Below are 20260 nucleotides of genomic sequence, written 5' to 3' on the forward strand. Positions count from 1 at the left end.
GTGGCATAGGTTAAAACTAGCTGAAATTCTGTGGTGTGGTGGAAGAAAATGAATTGCAGCTACGAAACTTAGCTCTGCTCCTCATGAGTAGAACTAGCAGGAATCTCTTCCATCAGTGAACAATTTCAGAAGATAAGGCAAATGCTTCATCTCTTTCAAAATTGTAATTTTTTCCTTGAATGATCAAACTCTCAAACAGATTTGGGGTGAAAAATAATTTTAAGATACTTTTGTTACATATGAAAATACACCTAAAATTGCAATCAAATATTCTATCTTCCATCAAAAATGCTTAGAGAGATACTTTTTTTCCCCCAAATCAACACATTCCTTTTTCAGCCTGTAGTTTGGGGTGATACAGATTGGTTAAAGCACAAAGTCTCAGACTGGCTCCACTTTGGAGCAGATATTAAGACATTATAAACTCTCTGATTTTCCTCAGATTATTACATAACCTGATTATTAAATGTCTAAGAAAGCCATACAAATAACTTCTCTTGTGGTATTTCAGTGCTTTCCTAAGTTCAGACAAAATCAGAAACCCATGGGAAAACTAAGAGAAACATTTATAAAAAAGGAATTTAAACTCTTTATGAGATCAGATTGTGACTTATGATATGGTTTAGATTAATGTTTTACTTTAAACAATAATTTAAAGACCACTTCCCTGTTTTCATCCCATTCCACTGTATCAAATGAAAGCAATGGGAAATGTCAGGTATGAGCATCCTTGAAAAAAAGAAAAAGTCTAAATTTTAAAATGTCTATCATAGTTGATATGCTAGTTAAAGTGCTTATAAACAACATTGCTTTGACCTGTTTTGTGATCATGGCCTGTCATCTTACACTAGGTGAAGAGTTGTGTGTGTTCCTCTAAAGATGCAAACACTGAATATCCTTCAGTGTTGCTCAGAGTCTTAATTGGTCATTTCTTTCTCTTCTTTTGCAGGCAAAAGAGCATTTCAAAGCAATGGCAGGATCTCCTGGATCAGCTGCAGAGACGAGAACAAACTCTGGGTACCATGCAGGAAATTCTGGGCCTCCTGAGGGACATTGATGCCATTACAGAGGACCTGAAAGAGCTGCAGGTACTAAGTCCTCTCCACCAGTGCACAACTGGCACTGCTGACAGTGTGTGTCCTGAAAAAGCCCCCACATTCCAGGGACTGCCTGGTGCCAACAGGAGAGAAGTCTATTAGCTATATAAAACCCCACAATTTTTACTTAGATGCCTAACTGTGCATTTCAGTTCATTCCATGTAACTAAATGAGTAAAGACAGGCTTTGCTATAGGGGCTCTCCCTAATCAGAAAGCCAGGTATGGTATTAGAGGGAGTGTACTACAGGTTCAAGTTATATAGTAAAATAGAGATGGGAAATAATCTCATCTAAATTTTGAAGTGTAAAAGCAAAAGTGGAATAAACTCATCTTCTGGTTCTATTCCGTATAATTCTTCTGAATTAGTTTCTGTAAGTACCTCCAGTGATTATACATATGGGAACTGGCTCAGGCTTTCAAATATATCAGGTTTTGAGAAAGAAAAGTTCCACAGTAAATGTATAGTGACTGGTTCCAGCAGGAATTTCCAACTATTATAAGACTGTCAGAGCACAAAGTCTCTTTAGCATGTGGAACTGGGTTCATACTGACTTCGTAATGGCAAGAAGTATATATACGTTATTTGCTTTTGTCTTGGAGACAGAAAAATCCTTATAACTACAGGTTGCCTTGTATTCGAGTTGAAAGAGTCCTGAACTTCATGCTATATGAAGTTGTGAATTTCAAAGTGAAAATAAGAGCTTTCTCCAAGTTATAAATCTTTCTCTCCTACTGTTAGTAAGCAAAGAACACCTAATGGTAACAGCATTGTTTGAACCATGATAGGCTAAGCATGTGGGAGAAGATTGGTAAGGAAAAATAGTATCCTACAATAATATAGGTAATTGTATCCATTTATACAATTAGAAAGAGGACAGACTTACAAGCACTTGATATCTTCATCAGCCACCCATTAAATACCATGAAGTACTTATTTTCGTTATTTCAGTAGGCAATTAAGTTCCTCAAATAAAAGAACACTGCAGTTAGAACATACCATAAAATGGGATATTGTATAATTCACCAAATACAGATTGTGAATCAGTCTGCCTACAGATAAGTCTGTAGCGAGGGGATATTCACCACTCCCACAAATTCTGAGACCTTGAGTCCTTAATCAATAGAAATAATTCAGGTGCAAAAGCAGCTACTTATTTGAAGAGACCATTAGTTGCACTGCACTAAATAGAAACTCTGGATTATTGCCATTAGCTTGTGAAATTGAAAGAAAAGTATAATTCCTCTAAATAGGCTGCTTTTTAGCTTTACCTAGTTGGCATTCTTGGACATTTAGAAGCTGTGAAAGTCTATGGGAACCTTTCAACTGATTTATTTGTACTGAGCCCTGGATGCACTCTCTGCCAATGACTTCTTTTTTTTTTTCCCCCACTTTGTTTGTAGGTGCTAGTGAATTCCCAGGACTGTGGGAAGCAGCTCCTGGAAGTAGTAGATTTGCTGCAGAATCACAACTTGGTTGACTCGCAGATCTCTTCCTATGGTGGTAGATTGACACACATTACCCAGAGGACAGCAGAAATCAGCAAGGACAGCACAGTTAAACCAGAAGTGCTTTATGCAAAAGTTCAGATGCTTCGTCAGCTGTATCAGAACCTTACAGCTCTGAGCAAATCACGGTAGGACTATGCTTATGGCTCTGTTCTTCCTGATTAGGATGGAAAATCACTTATTTAATCAGAAGGCACAGCTTCCCAGCATTTAAATTTTTTTTCATTTCTCCATTTATAAAGACAACCAAAGCAACTCAAGTGCCTTGATTGCAATTGACTGAAAGGATCACTCACTTTCATAGATGAGGAATACCTTCATTGTCAGCATTTACTATAATTTGTTTTATGAGAAGCAAGTGGTTATCTCTTCATCTCCTAGAGAAAAAGGAAATGTGCTTTTTTTTCTTTTGTATTATTCCATGACTAATTTAATATATGACAAAGAGGAATTAAAGGCATTCAAATTTTTGATTTTTAAACTCTTTGATTATGCTACCATTGCCTCCATGGAATCCTACTTCTGACTGACATATACTGTTTGTTTCCTTGGTTCAGAAAATCTCAGTTAGAAGAGGCTTTGAAGCTTTTTGAATTCTTCCGTGACTGCAAAGAGGAGGAATCGTGGGTCTCTGAGAAATGGAAGCTAGCGAGAATGACTACCTTAGGGAAAGATGTCAGCCAGATTACAGCCTCTATTCAGAAGAACAAGGTATCTTACTTTGCTGGTGGTGCCTCATCTTTGTATTGAAGCAAGATTTTGGAACATCACTGTCCTTCAGTTCAGTCAATTACAGTTCAGTTCACTTACAAGAAAGCTGTCAAACTGCTTCTTATCTCAAGTGTCATGACCTGACCAGTTTTTGGAATTTTTAAAAAATTCATAGGGTAGGGATTTTTTTCCCCAAGAGGGAAAGAAAAGGGTAGAGAATGAATATGCTTCATACTGGACTAGAAATGGGGCTTCTAGTGAAGACACAGAGCTCCATATTAGGTAAATTTGATGGGCAGGGAAAAAAAGGTTGCTGATGGGGGTTTTTTTCTCACCCTCCTTTCCTGTCCAAGAGACATATGGAGAAAGAGAGAGATGGTGAAAAGAAGACAGATATCAGCAAGTAGGATGAATAAAATTGTATGACCTTACAAATACGTTGCCACTTTTCCTAAGATGTTACTGTAACTCAATATCAATAGTTTAGCTATATGAGCTAGTGCCTTCTTATGGCAAAGAATCACTTTGAACAATCACTTTGAAGAGATGTGTGGGTTTGAGAACTTCCATAGGAAAATAGAAACAGGAACCTATCCTGTTATTTTAATATACATTTGAATGCATCTCTTTGTGGATTTCTTCCTTCTGGAAAGCATGACACAGCTGAATTGGGAGATGACAAGTATCTCATTTAGAGAAGACTGCATAACAGGCTTCAGATCAAAGGCAAGAAGTAGGACAGTGTGGGGAGCCAAGGGCAATCATCTCAGAGCTCAGGGGAATTTCTTAGGCATGTGTAAGACATGGGACTCTAGGAAATGTATGCTTTACAGTAGCAGAGAGTAGGACCCCTTCTTTTCTTTCACCAGTGGGGAACAAGTTATGCTGATGTGTTTCCCATTGTTGTGCTAGGCTCTTGAAGCAGAGTGCAATTCCCACAGAGCCATTTGTGCAAATGTGATGAGGAGGGGCTGGGAGCTCAGCCAAAAGAACCCTGCACGCCAGGATGACATTCTGAGGCAGACAGAAAACCTCCAGAAGCTGTGGCAGCAGCTTCAAGATGAGGTGACTGATCGCAAAAGCCGCCTGCAGGCAGCAGCTCTCATCAAACAGGTAAGGGGGCTTTGCTGTGGTGTGTTTATGGAGGACATGGATGTGGCTCAGCTCTGCCCAATGCCCCCACATGAAGGCAATAGTGGCAGGAAAGTCTTCAGGTGTTTGTCTTCAAAAACATCTATGGCAACCAAGTCTCAATCTTCCTACAAGCCAGCCAGGCAGATTTGAGCAGCTGGGAGTTGCTCTAAAGGTAAAAATGCTAATGGAATAACTCACATGACAGTGCTGATGTAGAGTCTTTTTAGAGGATGGGATTTGGCTAGCTGCATGATATTTTCCTAACAGGAGGGAAAAACCTCCAAAAACCAACAACAAAAGAAATGTGTTATAAAACTTAGATTGACCATGAACTTCACAAAGTCTGCAGTGTCTGACACTGCCATTCCACCTGTGATATTACTCCTTCAAGCACTCAAACATCTGCAAATAAAGAATTCTTATAAAAGCAGCATTCTTAAATCACAACACATTATCTCAGGTATTCTTATTCTCCCTTTTCTAAGTTTTTTTGTTCAGTTTCTTGTTTCCATGAAATGCTTGAAAAAAAACTGAGCACCTATGTCCTTGAGAAAGTCTAAATTCTTTCTTCTGTTTAGTAAGTTTAACACCACTATGGTGTTTTAGTTCTTCTTTGTTCTTCACTATTATGGATTTTTTTCTCTGTAACTCTATATCTCAAAGTGTTGTTTTTATTTTTCACAACTACAGCCAGGGAGATTGCAAATTCTGGAAAAAAGAACTAAACTTCTTTTCAAGACTAGGTTCATCATTTGTTCCCTAAACATTTAGAAAATATCTGTTGGAATTACATAGTCCTTACCACCATCATACGCTGTGGGTTCCTTTTATTGCTGTCATTATGCACTTTAGCTAATTAGGAGTTTAAAAGAGCTATATAGGCAACCCTTGAATCTCTTTACTCACTGTAGTTCTGTGAATTAACTGTGAAACAAGAATGAAATACATTACAGATTTAGAGATACCTTATTCATAGCTTTCACAACACCTGGCAGTTACCTTATGGCTATAAACTTATGGCATTTCTCCTTATTCATAATTTTCTAAAGCAGAAAGAGCTACATGTAATATTTTCAGAATGAATCCAAGTGTTTTCTTCCCTGTGTTCCTCCAGTATTTTGCTGACATCGATGAAGCAAATTCATGGTTGCAAGAAAGGCAGCCCCTTCTGGCCAGCAAGGACTATGGAAAAGATGAATCCAGTGCTGAAGCACTGCTGCATCGTCACCTGCGCCTGGAGAAGGAGATTGCAGCCTATTCCTCTGAGATGGGACGCCTGAAAGAGCAGGCTGACCTTGCAGCACAGCAAGCTCCAGCTGCAGTAAGTAGATGAGGGATTTTGTCACATTTTGTTGAAGAATGTAAATGAAATGTTTTTTAATTATTTAAGATCTTGCTCTTTTAATTATTTTGATCTTGACAACATAGAATATTCCAGATTAAATTTTTAAGTAGAACTGAGGCAAATTTTTAGGTACCAAAGAAGTTCATTGGCCCCCCGTAGCATGTAGTTAGTTTTCTCTGAAGTGCTAGAAACATTCTTATCATATTAGTTCCCTCTATTGTTTCTCAGAAATGCCTTTGCAATTTTTATTCTCATAAAACCATTAATTTCAGTCATCTTTAAGACGCAGACATTCAATCAAAACATCTTTACAAATCCTTTCTGTACCCTGTTGTAGTGATGAAGCATCCCACAAGTCCAGGAGCAACTCATACAGTCCAAGAAAGATGTTAAGGCATATGGGATGAAGTCAACCTCTGCAGATGCCCCTCTTTTTCACTGACATTTGACTTCAGATCAGCTCATTTAATAACAGAATTCAGGGCAGATGAATGAATTACATATTTCATAGCTTCATTCTTTTAGATTTGTATGTTCCCTCAATGTTTAGCCAAAAAAAATGAGAGCTATGAGCACCACTTTGGTTCTTTCCTTTACTTCACCAATACAGCATTAATTTTGATTGAAATAAAAACGTTATTGCTTTGTTAATAAACATGGAAAAGCATGGGACAAGATGGTACCAATATACAAATAGAAGTATTGATTCACTAGGGCACTCACAGGCTTTGAAACTGGAAATGTTCAGGTACTAAAATATCACCACAAATAGGACAGTAGCATAGTCAATTGCCTTGCTTTTTTGGCACTTATAAAAATAATTTAAAAACCCCAATCTACAACAAAAGAATTTTTATCTGGATCCAAAATGAGAATTTTTAGTGAATCAATATATTTTAAAATTATTTAAACTTCTTCTTTAAACAAAACTAAAATGTTTTTCCCTTATTTGGTTCATTCTTTCTGAATAAAACAATGGAAACAGATGCAAAGAAATACCAGAAATATTTGGTTTAAAGGGTCAGAATGCTGTGATGTGAACTTTCAAGTCCAAATTTTCCTTCTGTGTGAAATTTTTATCCAAATTAGAAGTATTCATCCATTGATTTTGTTAAATTTTTCTTAACAGATGGCAAAGAGGGAAGCCCCAAGTGATTTAAACAAAAAGACAGCTAAGCTACTATTCAGTCGAACCTGGGCAACATCTGAAACTGCATCCACTGGAACCTCTAGTCCAGATGTTCATTTTCTTCCAGAGAACATTTGGAAAACTCAAGATGAAATAGATTCACTTTACAAAAATCTACAGAACATGGCTGAGGTATAATATCCCCTTCTGCTTTGCATTGCACAAAAATCTCAAGTCCAAAGCAATGTAAAGTAAAACTAAGTGCTGTGCTGGCTTCTGCTTTCAAGGCTCAAGATTACCATTAAAATTCTGTATCAAACCCCATTTTATGTCGGCAAATTTCCCATTTACATTCTAATATTTTTGTTTCATGAAGAGTGGATTCTTTTGTGTAATCTTTCCGTTACCCCCCCCTATAATGGTTGTTTGCTGTAGCTCCTAAATCTTTGGGCTGTCTGACCTGATACCAGAAAAATTAAACAATTGTAACCTGCATTCTCAACGTACTACTTTGCATGCCTCCCTGCTGTAAGCATGCCCTTAAGACCAACAAAAATATGTTGTATGTGACTTACATGTTCCTGTGGCTACTGAGTTAAGTCTTCAGTCAGCAGCAGCAGCAGCAAGAAGCACAGTAGCCTTCCTGCCTGTCAAGGGCTGAGCACTCTCCAACTGCTTTTCTTATGCTTTTAAATACTGTTGTTCTGGGAAGAAGTATTGGGATCTTAAAGTATCGTGTGTCTGTTCTCTTTCGGCAGTGTCTGGGAAAACTACTAAGCTACCACCTGTGTATTGAAGTTTAAATGCAAGGATCTTTTATTTGTTTCTTCAAATGCCAATGAGTTATTACTACAATACTCAAGTCTTCATCTGTTTTACAGAACAGAAAAAAGGCTCTGGAGGAGATGATTGGCTATTACCGCTTCTGTAGCTCTTGTGAAGAATTTCAGTCATGGATGAAAGATAAAGAAAACATTTTCCGGACTCTTCAACCTCAAGCAGACAATGTGGAGGTCATGCAGCAGAAATATCAGGTACCCCTTTTCTCTGTTCACAGATGACATCTTTAAAATCGGATTGACCTTAATGGAAAAGATAAAGTTGAGAAATGATGTTTTGAGAGTCTTTTCATTCGACTTAGAGAGTCATGCATACATCAGGTATTTCTTTCATACAGACTATGCCAGATTACTGAACCTGATGTGATTCTGTCCCTTTATCTTCCTGTGAACATAGTATCTCATACAAATATCATGGTACAAAACGATTCTTTTTGTGGTTTATCTTACATCACTTGAAAAAAAAAGCCAAATGATGAAAACATCCATCAGTGCACTTGCATTCCAGTGGAGTAGGACATATGTGCACAGGCATAGTGTGCACACCAGGGAAGGTCAGGGGGGCTGCAGGGGAGCCAAATGGGTAGGTGTGCATGTTCTCAGCAGGTCAATAAATGGAGAAGCCAACTGTGAAAGTGGGATATGAGTAGATATGGCAGATTATTGAGAATCATGTCCATAGAAAGGGAAAAATCTCAAGTTTTAATTCTTGCATCTTTTTCTATTCTAGACCTTTTTAATGGAACTGGCAGCAGGCAAAGAGCAACTAGGAGACATCAAAAAATTAGCAATTAAATATGAGAAGATCAGTCCCAGAAAATATTCTGAGATCCAGGTTCTGCTGGAAGAGATGAACATCAGGTAAAAGTGCTACTGACAATCAGAGGATTGTCTCATGGGGGCAATTGGAGAGCTGACTATTCATTCCTGATCTAGGTGGCAGTGGCATCAGTGAGAAGGAGACAATCCCCAGCCTAGCTGTGGTCCGATCCTGAGCCCAGTGTTATGCCCCCAGAACAAAGGGGTACTTCTAGACCACTGACACTAACATATTTAAATTGTAGCAATTTGTGTATGCATGTTAAAGCATAATGTGAATTCACCTACAGTGACAGTGATGTATTCAGAGTAGTTCTGTCTATACTGCACTGCAGCAGATGATTTTGTTACTTCAGCATAAGCATGAGGACACCCTTCACAAACCTTGAAAGGAACATCAAATGTTTGATTTCACAAAGTATATTTAGTACCTGTGGTGAACATATTCCTCATGCCACTCAGTGAGAACTGTGAGGCAGATTTGTGTCTTATTTTAACCATGGTAGTTTATTTGCATTGTGTTGAGTGTGTTCTGAACCTGGTCAGAACTGAGCAGGGTCCCTGTGTTTGACATGACACTAATATGAGTTTTGATGTTGTGAGAGAGTGCTAGTGTTCCCCCCTCAGCCCACTTATGTGCTGATAAAATCTTTATACGAGATTTTTTCTAAACAGAAAATGGATCTATTTCATGTGTAACAATTGTTATCTTCAAGTTGGAGTTGCATGGAAATTCTGATGGAGGAGAAGGGCTCTGAGCTGATGGGAGTGGCTGATGTGAGGACATTTATTCTGGACTGTCAGAGCACAGAAGTGCTACTGCAAGACAAGATGGTTCAGCTCGGGGATCTGGAACCAGGGAACTTGCCTGCTGGGCTGGAGTCAGACAAGCGGAAACTGTACACAGTTGAGAGAGAGGTCCTGGTGATAGAGAGGAAGATTGAATACTTGAGGAGTGTTGCAAAATCGTAAGGAACCTTCATTTTGTTTCCATTTTCTTTGATAGTTCTCTAAGACAATTTTGTAAATTTTGGCTGTAAAGAGAATGAACAGCTTTTGAAGTTTTTCTTTCTAGCAACCCAAAGAATGGACTTGCCTGCTGGATTGAGACGATGTCTCTCGAGCACAGCTGGGTGATTGGTGAAGTGGTTGCTTTCTGACTTTGCAGTTGTAGGAAGATAAATACCACAGAATTGTTTGTGGCTCTAGCAAATTGTCTCTATTAACGAGAGTTACCTGGTTCAGAATGTGAAAATATCATTTAGGTCCTGAAAGAGGGTAATCAGGGGAAAGTAAGAAGATGACAGAGAATTGTACATAGGAGTTTGAAATATTAATTTAAATTTTTTTACTTATTTAAGTTTCCTTTACATTCACAATGAGAATTTGTTGCCCTAGCTGACTTTCTTTTCAATGGAAGTGTAAATATCCAAATCTGTTCCTTTTAAAGAATTATGGTTCAAACTCTAAATTCCTGTTCATCTGATTGAAGGTATTTTATTTCAGTATTAAGGACACCAACCCTGCAGAGAGCAGGGCCATCACTGAGCAGGTAGAGAACATGGAGAGGCTTCTGGCAAAGCTCAAGCTGGAGACCCAAAAGAAGCGGGACATTGTGCAGTGGGTCCAAAATCAACAGTCCTTCCTGCAGGACAGCCGTAGGCTCCTACTCTGGGCAGAAGGCATTCAGGAGAAGTTGAGCAGTGAAGAAATGGGTCTGGATGTGGCTTCTGCAGAGCAATTGCTGAAGGAACATCAAGACCTGTTGAAAGAAATTAGCTCTCAGAAAGAAAGGTACAGAGATTCTGGGAGGGTGAGCAGTGGGGTGATATGACAATGGTACTGTGAAAATGAAACATATCTATCATGTACATAAATTGTGCATGAACGTGATGCCAAAAGTTTAATCAAATGCACTTGAAACTTAATGTCAAAAGGAGGCCACAAAAATCCAGTCAGCTTTTGCATACTTATCCTGATAGCAGATGGAGGGGGAAGGAGTAGCTGTATGTTTGCAGTAATAGTCATTCCACATGCTCTCTTGACACTCTCAGATAGTGCCATCTGTAGTTTATTCCAGTTCCCCCACTCCTTCTCAGGCCTTATGTCCCATTTGCCATCATTTTCAGTTTTCTTCTGCTCAGTTATGAATTTCCAGATATTACTGGCCCTCCTCTCCCTTTTAATGTGAAAGCCTGCTGCTTTTATGGGCTTTTTATCCAAATGGGGAAATCTCACCGGCTGCCTTCAACATGTGTCTCTGAACAAAAGAACAGCTGCGCTTTGTAGTGCACAACAGGGGCCAGCAGGAAAACAGTAAAAGGGAGGGGGGAAAACTTGGTGTACATGTACTGCCAAAAGAGCAAAGTGCTATGACAAAAGAGAATTCATATCCCCTCATGCAGTGAGGTCTCACTTTTCTGTTTGTCTCTGGAAAGATTTGTGCAGCTGGAGAAGCTAGGGCAAGAAGTAATCCACCAACAATCCAGTAACAGCAGGACCATAGATGTCCACGAGTTCATGGAGAGGCTGGAAAAGAAGAACAAAGAACTGCTGAAAATGTGGGAACAGCGACTGACAAAGCTGCAGGATGGCCTGGAATTGCAGAAGTTCAATAGGGAGGGAGACCGTATCAATGCAGCCCTCTCTGGCCATGAGGCCTTTCTACGGGGGGATGACCTTGGTGTATGTACAGTAGCTGATCTTGTTTTCTCATCTTCCCATCCAGGGAGTAGCAACAATTTTCCTAATTAGATTGGTTTCCTCATTTTTATCATGATGACATTTTCATATTCGGGAACTAGACTTACAGGATCTCATTAACATTCTTATATTCTTACTCATCTTAATGAGAACAAAGCTCATTGTCTCTCAAAAAGAAATCTAAAACCAGCCAGAGTTGTGATTTGTTGCTGCGTTTGTATATGTCATATGGTTTATATAAAATTGACTCATCTGTTCGGTGGCTAACCATTAAAAAAAAAGTTTCAGTTTGAACATAATTATCTTTTTTGTCAAAGTAAAAATGTGAGTTGTCTTAAAAAACAGCTTTTTCTTTTCATTGCTTTAAGAACTTTAAAGCAAATGAAGGGGAAAAAACAATGCATGAAATATTCACAAGACTAGTGAAAAAGGAGGTTGTGGTGTCTCACATCTCTTACGTTTTCAGCTGAACCTAAAACATTGATATTTTTGGATCAGCTCAGTAGAATAAAGTTTTACTTAGTTACAACCTTTTATATTGCACATCCCTAGATGTACCAGAGTGCTGGCATAAATTTAGAATACAGATTTTCTTAAAAGGTGAAAATGAAACCATAATGAAAATACAGTACATAGGAACCAGGTATTATACCAACCTAAACACCTGCTTCTTTGAACCCCTGAACATCCTATGGCACCTCCAAAATATATACTGTGTCTCCTGCCTGAATGAGGAGGAAAACAAGGTCTTTTTTTCCACTGCTAGAGAAAAAATAATACAAGCAAGAAAAGTCTTGATCAAATTTTCTTACTTGAATGCAGGACCATGTAGATGCTGTTCGAAGCCTGCTGAAGCAACATCAGGAGTTTGAACAACTGCTTGTGGCACTGAAGAGACGAGTTGAAGCACTTAATGAAAATGGGGTGAACCTCCTAGAGCGCCAGCACTTTGCATCTCATGTGTGAGTCCAAACCTATTCCTTTTTTATTCAGCTGTAGTAGGTAATCCAGTGTGATGAGAGTGAGAGGAAATACTTTCTCTGAGGAGAAATTAGTTGACTTTCAAGCCATGATCTGTTGGATGAGCGGGAAAATATGAATTTTTTTAGAAAAATAAACTTCCTCTGCTCTCAGGACACATAAAATAATTTAGGTTAAAAGTGGCATTTTGCAGAACACTAGAATTATTTGCCTTGTATCACAAATTACATATAATGATAAAAATTCTTTCATGTAAGCTCATTAAATGCCAACCAGGAAAAAAATTCCTCTATTTATCAGTATCCCATATTAGAACTATTTTTCGCTTTTAAAAAGTTACAGAAGACTTCACAAGGACATAATTCATCAGGAGAAGATCCTTTGTGCTTTTATTGAAGCTGGAGTGTTATTTGTAATTCCCTCTTCTGAGCTAGAGCCACTAGAATCTAGCAGGGGGACCCCTTTGCAAACAAGAGTTAGAAATAGAGGGTGAGAGTGGACCTCTTGGACTAAAAGACCATGTTCTTGTGATCACAAGTGATGGTGTCTTAAAAACTCCCTCCATATATTTATAAAAAATTCCTTTAAGATCTGATATCTTGCTAGCACTACTACCATTAGAAGGCAATTCCAAAGCGTCATTGCACTTACATTACAGACAAATGTATCAGTTAAAGTGAAATATTCAGGAGAGAGGAAGGTCTCAGTGTTTTAGTGCATGACTACAATTCACTAACGTAACACAGCCATACAGAGGGAGCAAAAGCTGCTTTCCAGATGAGCCCAACATGGTGGTAGGACAGGGCTGTATATTCCTTTCTCCTGCCAGTAGAGTTGTTGGAACTAGATTACATTTATATCATCGTCATGACTGCAACATAACCAAGAGGAACCAAAGTGACTAGTACTCCATTGGACTTCCTGTTTTCCTTGGTAGTGTTGAAGAGAGAATGGCCACTCTTCGGAAAAGGTGGGAGCAGCTGATACAAAGCAATGCCAAGAGAAAACAAAGGTTGCTGGATTCCTTGCAGCTACAGGTAAAAGGACTGGTACTGCAGATTTGGTCAGGCATGTGTGAATTTTGAGTTTTCCCCTTTGTCTTAATATGAGACAAAATTTCAAACTGCTGAGCATTCCTACTGCAGCTCGCTTTCTCTTTGGCTGTGAGACAGTTTCACTCTCCAGGGAGCAGGTGATGCACTGCTGATAAATCTTACAAAGCTATAGTTATAGCAAAATTCCAAAACAAAAATGGAGATTTTGAATGAAAAATACAAACACAATGTTTTATCTTCTGCGTAAGTTTTTTTTACTCACTCTTACTATTGTTCTGCGCTTTAATATTCTAGCATAGTTACTCTAAGTTTTGGCACCAAATTCAGCTTTCAGTGCTGAGATACAAAGTTATATTGGAGGATTGGACCTCTACCAATGATGCAAACATTCACTGAAAATTAAAGGCAATAAGATTAGTAAAAGCAGAATAAAGGGACTAAGAGATATGGCTTTGAGGGCTTAAAACCTCATCAATGATTCAAGATCATGTGTCTCCATTCTAAAGTAGAACAATTTTTATATGAAAATATATCACATTTCTTCACTGCAAACTCACACAGAATCAGAAGTTAAATGAATTTAATCCTGTTTGTTTCTATAAGGAGTTTAATCATGATGCTGCTGAGCTTTTGATATGGATGGAAGAGAAGTACAAGATTGCATCAGATGAATCCTATCGTGATCCAACGAATGTTCTACGCAAACTGAAGTGGCATGAGGCTGCTGAGAAGGAAATGTTAGCTACTGAGAAGCACTTTACAACACTGATAAAGGTGAAGGAAATTTTGAATCTGAGTTTTTCATCTTGTCCCAAACTTTATAGATGCTGGTCTGCTAATAAAATGATGTGCTGTATTTCTCCAGAAAGGAAATCAGTTGATTCAAGACAACCATTATGCTGCAGTTTCTATCCAGGAGAAGATGTCAGAGCTTCAAAAGAATTGGAAGGAGTTATATGGCAAGATGATAGAGCGAGGTGACAAACTGAGACAAGCTGGACAGCAAGAACAGCTCATGGAACTGCTCCAGGTCAGGAAGACATGGGGGACAGTGGGGACAAATGGCATGGGAGCCTGGTTCCTCTGCTGTGTGGAGGCCACAAAAAAGAGGAGAAGATCATTCAGATAAAAGTGTATTTTAAGGTGTCCATTTTGTCAACAGGCTCAGGAGAGATAATTCAGTGTAATGCTGACCAAGCTCACTCCAAAGTGATGAGCAGAATAACAGCACCAGAAGAGCACCAAGCCTGTTGAGCTCAGGCTCAACACTGTGTCTATGTGACCATTCTGTATTGGGAAAATAATCAAAACTCTGTAAGGGTCAGGTCAATGCTGTGCAAACATAACTGCTTGCTTGGAGTCAGTTTGGGAACTGGAGGCAAGGCACTGTATTAAGCATGCTGTCATCCAAGAAAATTGTGTAAGAGAATGTGTTGTGAAACTGTTTCAATACCATGGAACTGTTGTGTGGTAGCTACAGTCTGAAGTCTTTGAAGATTGTTTGATTGTTTAATACTATGTCACTTAACATAGTTCAAAGAGACTGTTTTTAATGAAATGATTTAGTGCCTCAGAGAGAAGAGTATTCCAAAAGAGTTTGCAAAACAATATTCCCAGGAGAGGCAGGCATCCAGTCATCATATTACTGAGAAAGGACAATTGGGTTTAAAAATGGTGTCCCAGAAGCTGTCACAGGAGGAGATAAGTAAAAGAAAATGCTCTGGAAAGCACCATAGGAGTGTGTTGTAATCTTTTCCTGGCAGGATGCCAAGAAGAAGATAGAGAAAATTGAGAAAGTTCTTCAGGAATCTGAGACAGGCCATGATTTGCGCTCCAGCCGTGATCTACTCAAGCAGCACAGACAGCTGGAAAATGAGACAAGTGAGTTGGCAGAGAAAATGAATGCTATTGTATCTCATGCAAGGAAAATGGCCACCAATCACTTTGACTCCCAGAGGATTCTGGATGAAACACAGAAATATCTGAACAGGTAAGGCGTCACTCTCTTTTTGTCTCTACCCTTTATGACAAATAGCATTTTTTATTCTGCCTTCTAGAAAATGTCTTTTGCTTGATCAAGTTTAACTCATGCTCAAGAATGATTTCTGCTCCCAGTTGTAACACAACTGTGCTTTGATCTGTACCTGCACAGCTGCCTGTTGACCTGCCTCAACATTTATGACTGGACATTGCTCCTTGCCTGCTCCCTAGTTCCTTGCTTATCTGTAGGTCATCCACTGTTTTAATAGTGACTAGTTCCTTAAAACGTCACAGGACAAGTGTAGGACTTTAAGAGTGTAAATCACATTTTTTCTCCTTACATTTAGTGTTATTGTATAGGTCTACTTGCCCAAAGGAGCCTTCTACAGAAGCGATTCTTGTATGTGCAGCCAAACGTAACAGTGAAGTTTAATTGCAAAGAAGTGTCTGGTGTTTTGAAATCTTCATTGTATCCAAGCCTAATTCCTGTGGCAGAATCAGGATAAAATTTTGTTTTAATATATATTTAATGGATAACCTGTAGGTTTGAGTCTTTGCAAGCACCTCTTTATGAGAGGCATAAGTTGCTGGAAGCTGCAGTGGATCTTTATGAGTTCTACCATTATCATGACATGGAACTGAACTGGATTAATGAGCGCTTACCTATTGCCCAATCCACCAACTATGGGAAGTCCTTGGATGTGGCTCAAAATCAGTTGCAGAAACACAAGGTAACTCCATTAATCAAGTGTATATTATAGCATGGTGATATCTTGCCCTTCACCTCAGCTTGCAAACCTGCACCTGCACAGTCAACACTTTGTATGAGTGCATTCAATGACAACAGCTCTAGCCCAGCTAAAATGGTTCAGTGGATTGAGACAAATCAGCAGTGTGGTGAAGAGCAAATACAAAAGTCCTGTGAGAACTGCAAAATTTATCCTATTTTGGAGTATTTATATTCTGAGAAATTGTGTAGCTCTTCCTATTAAAAGTGGATAAAAAGCCACATGAAATATAAAATAACAGGTTTTGTTCTCTGTGAATTAATCTCAGTTGATTTTTTTTACTGTTATAGGCTTATCCTACTTTAGTTTTATGCTTATGGTGATTTTTTATACTCTTTTATGCTAGATATGAAATATTGAGTTTTGTACATGCTTGATTTCCTAGGAGAGCATATAACAGCCATTTAACATTTATTTTAATTCTATACTGCCTGTAAAATGGTTTGAACAAGCTACAGTCAGTATCTTTATAAAGTTTAGTTAACACTGATTCTAAGTAGCAGTTCCTCAAAGCCAGAGGGACACCTCTGCTCGCCTGCACCACAGGCAATGCCAGATTCTGTAGCACCTTGTTTGCAAATTCCATAATGTTATAAGACCAATGGGGAGGCCTTATGGAGCAGGAGTCTAATATTTTAATGGTAGTGTTTACAGTGTCTCTTCCCATCATCCTCCAGCTTATTTGTCTTCTGGGATACTCCATTTTCCCATCACTCAGAACTCTTTTCTGATTCCTCTAGCTTTGCGCCTCATCCCTTGTTCTGCTCTGCTTCCCAAACCTTCTTGGATTCTGAGCAGGGGAAGGGGCAAGAGCGTGTTAAAGGAAAGGGTAGGACCAGGCCAAAGCATAAAGCTGATGACTTTGGTGTAGGGAAGTTAAGGGATGTCTTCGGCCTCCTTGTATCCCCTTCTCTCTCAATGGCAATACCAAGAGCACCACGTTACTGAAGTGGGGCTGGGACCACTGTTTGAGCCTGCAAGTGTTGCAGAAATAGACAGTGTCCACTTGCTGTGCTCTACCCACAGCAAGTTTTCCTTAGGACTGGGAGTATATAGAATTTATTCGTCCTCACATTCCCTTCCTTTATCCTTTTTATGTCTTTTATCATATTTCCAGGAACTGCAGGCAGAAGTGACTGCCCATAAACAGCAAGTCCAGCGTGTGTTGGATAAAGGAAAGACAATGGTTGAAGGCCAGCACCCATCAGCTCAGAAAATAAGTGAGAAATGTCAGGAGCTGGTGACTACCTGGCAGGGCTTGGAGAAGTCCTGTGAGGAAAGGATGAAGCAGCTGCAGAACTCAGTTGGCTTCCAGGAGGTACAAATTACAGCAAAGAGCTAACACAGTAGCTTCTTCAAACAAGAGGACCAAAGTATTACAGTGAATAAAACCCCAACTCTGCTGGGACTGGTATTCTCTTCCATTGCTTGAGGCCAGACTCACAGGACTGGAAGGCTTGATTGTGTAGCTGAATGCAGCCCCCAGTCTAGATCTGCTGCTCTAGAGGTTTCCCTTGGGTTCTATGCCTACCCCTTATGATTGCATACAGAACATACATTTCTCCTAGTCCTAGTTCCTTTTTCAGTATCTCTATACAGCCTTAGGCTTTGACTTAATTAATGTAATGGATCCTGAAGTGGCTCTTCATACTGAAGAATTATGAGAAAGAAATCAGAAAAGAGGGGATTTTTTTGTGCTATCAGATCTTTACCTGTTTCAGGCAACATCACGTTTCAGGCAATAAATTGATACTGAGAAATGAATAATGCTCATTCACTCTCAAAGAAATTTAGTGATTTTGACTTCATTATTTTCTACAGGCTTCTGGAACTTTATCCTTAGAAAAAAAAATTAAAAAATTAAAAATTGCATGAAAATATTTATGTCAATAATCCAATTTTTCTATCATCAGTGGATCATGTAGGAGTGTAGCTATCCAGGTAGCACATGCAGTTTTGTAGACATAAACAATGTTTTCACAGAGTTCACAGGCCCAGCTAACTATGTTTGCTGGGATATTTGATCATCTGGCTCCTATTTCCTCTCTCTATAAAAAAAATTATCCATATTGTAAACTTTAGGAAGACTAATTCTTATAGTGATTTGAACTTCTCAGGTGGGGGAAGGAGAAATGTCACACTGATATTATACAGTTAGCACCTACCCTTAGTGAATAAAGGAAGAGTCAAGTAAGCAAAGTGATGTCAAGAAAGAAAAGGGAGACAACATAAAACTTACTGCCAGAGCTGTAATGCCTAGAGACAATCTTAGTTACCTTGCACTGAAGTCTTCCATCTGTGATCTCCTTCACCTTTTCATGATTCCACAGAACAGTGAATTAAATATTTAATAAAAGGTCACAGTGAATCTTACAATGCACCCTCCACTTAGAATTTATTAGGTAAAAAAATTATATGAGTGTTTTGAAAGTTGAAGTAGAAACTCATTTGTTTTCTCTTTAACTGATAGTTCTTAATGAATACTTCAGACCTGGAGGCTTGGATAGCAGAAAAATATCCACTTGTGACAAGCAAGGACTATGGTAAAGATGAAGATGGAACACTGAAACTCATTAAGAAACATAAGGTATTTCTCTGCTTAAATTCTCTAATGTAGCATGATCTTTTGGTTTGTCTGCAGTTATAAATTTTTTTGTCCTATTGATACTTGAGGATCCAGCCATCTACAAGATGCATCGCACTGAAACATGTCCACATGTGAACAGACTGGTAGAAGAGATTAATGAAGTTTACTAGTATAGTTGGGGAAATGTATTTTGGGTAAAAAGGAGAAGGGTGAATATTCTCATCTTATTTTTCTAGGGCCAACATTGATTATCTGCTTTTCACTTTCAACAGATATATGCAGAATCCATAAATTTGTTTCCTAAAATCAAAGATACATGCAAAGTATTATTCTAGGAATACTTTTATCTACCTAATAATGCATCAGGAAAATCTGATTGTCTTTATTCACCTAACTTGTATGAATTTATGTACACTTTTTTTTTTCCAAAAAATGTTTCTAGAAACTTATCTAAAATTGATCATGTCCTGGAAATGTCACATCTCTCCCAAAAGTATTTCTCATCATTTGATGTCTCAATCACTACACTATAGACCATTCAAAGAGTGGATATCTTGAAAAATTGGGTCTCAATTCACTTTTGTTCTTTGCCAGGCACTGGAGCATGAGATTGCCATTTACCAAGATTTGATGAAAGAACTGAGTGAAAGTGCACAAACTCTTCCTCTTGTGGGTTCCATCCAGTATATTGAGGTTGATGCACCAAAGGAACAAGTTCATTCAAGACTCCAGGAGTTACAGGAGCTATCAGCAGCCAGGTATAAACTAGAACTGCCCCTTGGATCCTAGGTTTGATTCAAAGCCCACTGAAATTAATAAAGGATGTCTCCAGTTACTTCACAAGAATTTAGATCATATTAATTATCTCATCCTTTTTCAAATTTATTTAGAAAATTGATTGTTTCTATATTATAATTCTGAGCATGTATAAGCTTTTCAATTTTTTTAAGCAAGACCTCTTTCCTAGAACTTCTTCACAATGGCTAGTCAGTGTTAGCAGATGGAAAATTTACATATTATTTACTGTGGAAGACCTGCAACACATTTGGCTGAGTTATAAGATACTCTAGAGCATCAGAAATATGCAGCAGATTGCAGCAATTTTGCTAAACTGGTGATATAAACAGAATTGCATCAAGAAGCTTTCATACATCTGCTTTCCTGATGCAGCATGGTCAAAAAGATTTCCTCATTTTCATGAGCAATACAATTATCCTTAGAAAGACAGATCAGGAGAGATTGGGAGGGGGGGGGGAGAAAAGAAAAAAAAAGAAAAAAAAGGTATTTCCATGGAAAGAAAACCAAAAACCACCAAAAAAAATCAGCAACGAAACCCATTCAAAATCAAAACCAGAACAGGCAGAGAGGTCAGATAGGGACAGTGCTCTTTCAGGGAACAGCCAATGAGATGAGTATGACATGGATGACAGCCGTATCCTACAAACATAATTTCCAATTTTGATAAATAGTCAGCTCTTTCACTAAAGAGAGAGAGTCTCGATGGTGAAAAGTTTCAGAGATTCGGAAGAAGAATATTAGTGATCGCCCTCCTCTTATATTGCATTGGTGTGATTGTATTACCTT

The 20260-nt window shown here is 38.6% G+C and overlaps 1 protein-coding gene across 1 annotated transcript in view; it reads left to right on the forward strand.

Moving 5' to 3' along the window:
* The window catches only part of SPTBN5 (spectrin beta, non-erythrocytic 5), a 92785-nt gene that overhangs the window by 10703 nt on the left and 61822 nt on the right, over positions 1 to 20260 (forward strand). The window contains 20 exon segments of the mRNA XM_071559305.1: positions 950 to 1088; positions 2501 to 2733; positions 3163 to 3316; positions 4229 to 4429; positions 5565 to 5771; positions 6925 to 7116; positions 7806 to 7958; positions 8494 to 8624; positions 9299 to 9550; positions 10089 to 10376; positions 11021 to 11267; positions 12108 to 12247; positions 13204 to 13303; positions 13925 to 14095; positions 14187 to 14351; positions 15085 to 15311; positions 15846 to 16032; positions 17207 to 17407; positions 18560 to 18676; positions 19271 to 19434. Coding sequence (XP_071415406.1) covers positions 950 to 1088; positions 2501 to 2733; positions 3163 to 3316; positions 4229 to 4429; positions 5565 to 5771; positions 6925 to 7116; positions 7806 to 7958; positions 8494 to 8624; positions 9299 to 9550; positions 10089 to 10376; positions 11021 to 11267; positions 12108 to 12247; positions 13204 to 13303; positions 13925 to 14095; positions 14187 to 14351; positions 15085 to 15311; positions 15846 to 16032; positions 17207 to 17407; positions 18560 to 18676; positions 19271 to 19434 — 3669 coding nt within the window.

The sequence above is a fragment of the Pithys albifrons genome, chromosome 6 (genome assembly GCF_047495875.1).
Source record: "Pithys albifrons albifrons isolate INPA30051 chromosome 6, PitAlb_v1, whole genome shotgun sequence".
NCBI lineage: Eukaryota > Metazoa > Chordata > Aves > Passeriformes > Thamnophilidae > Pithys > Pithys albifrons.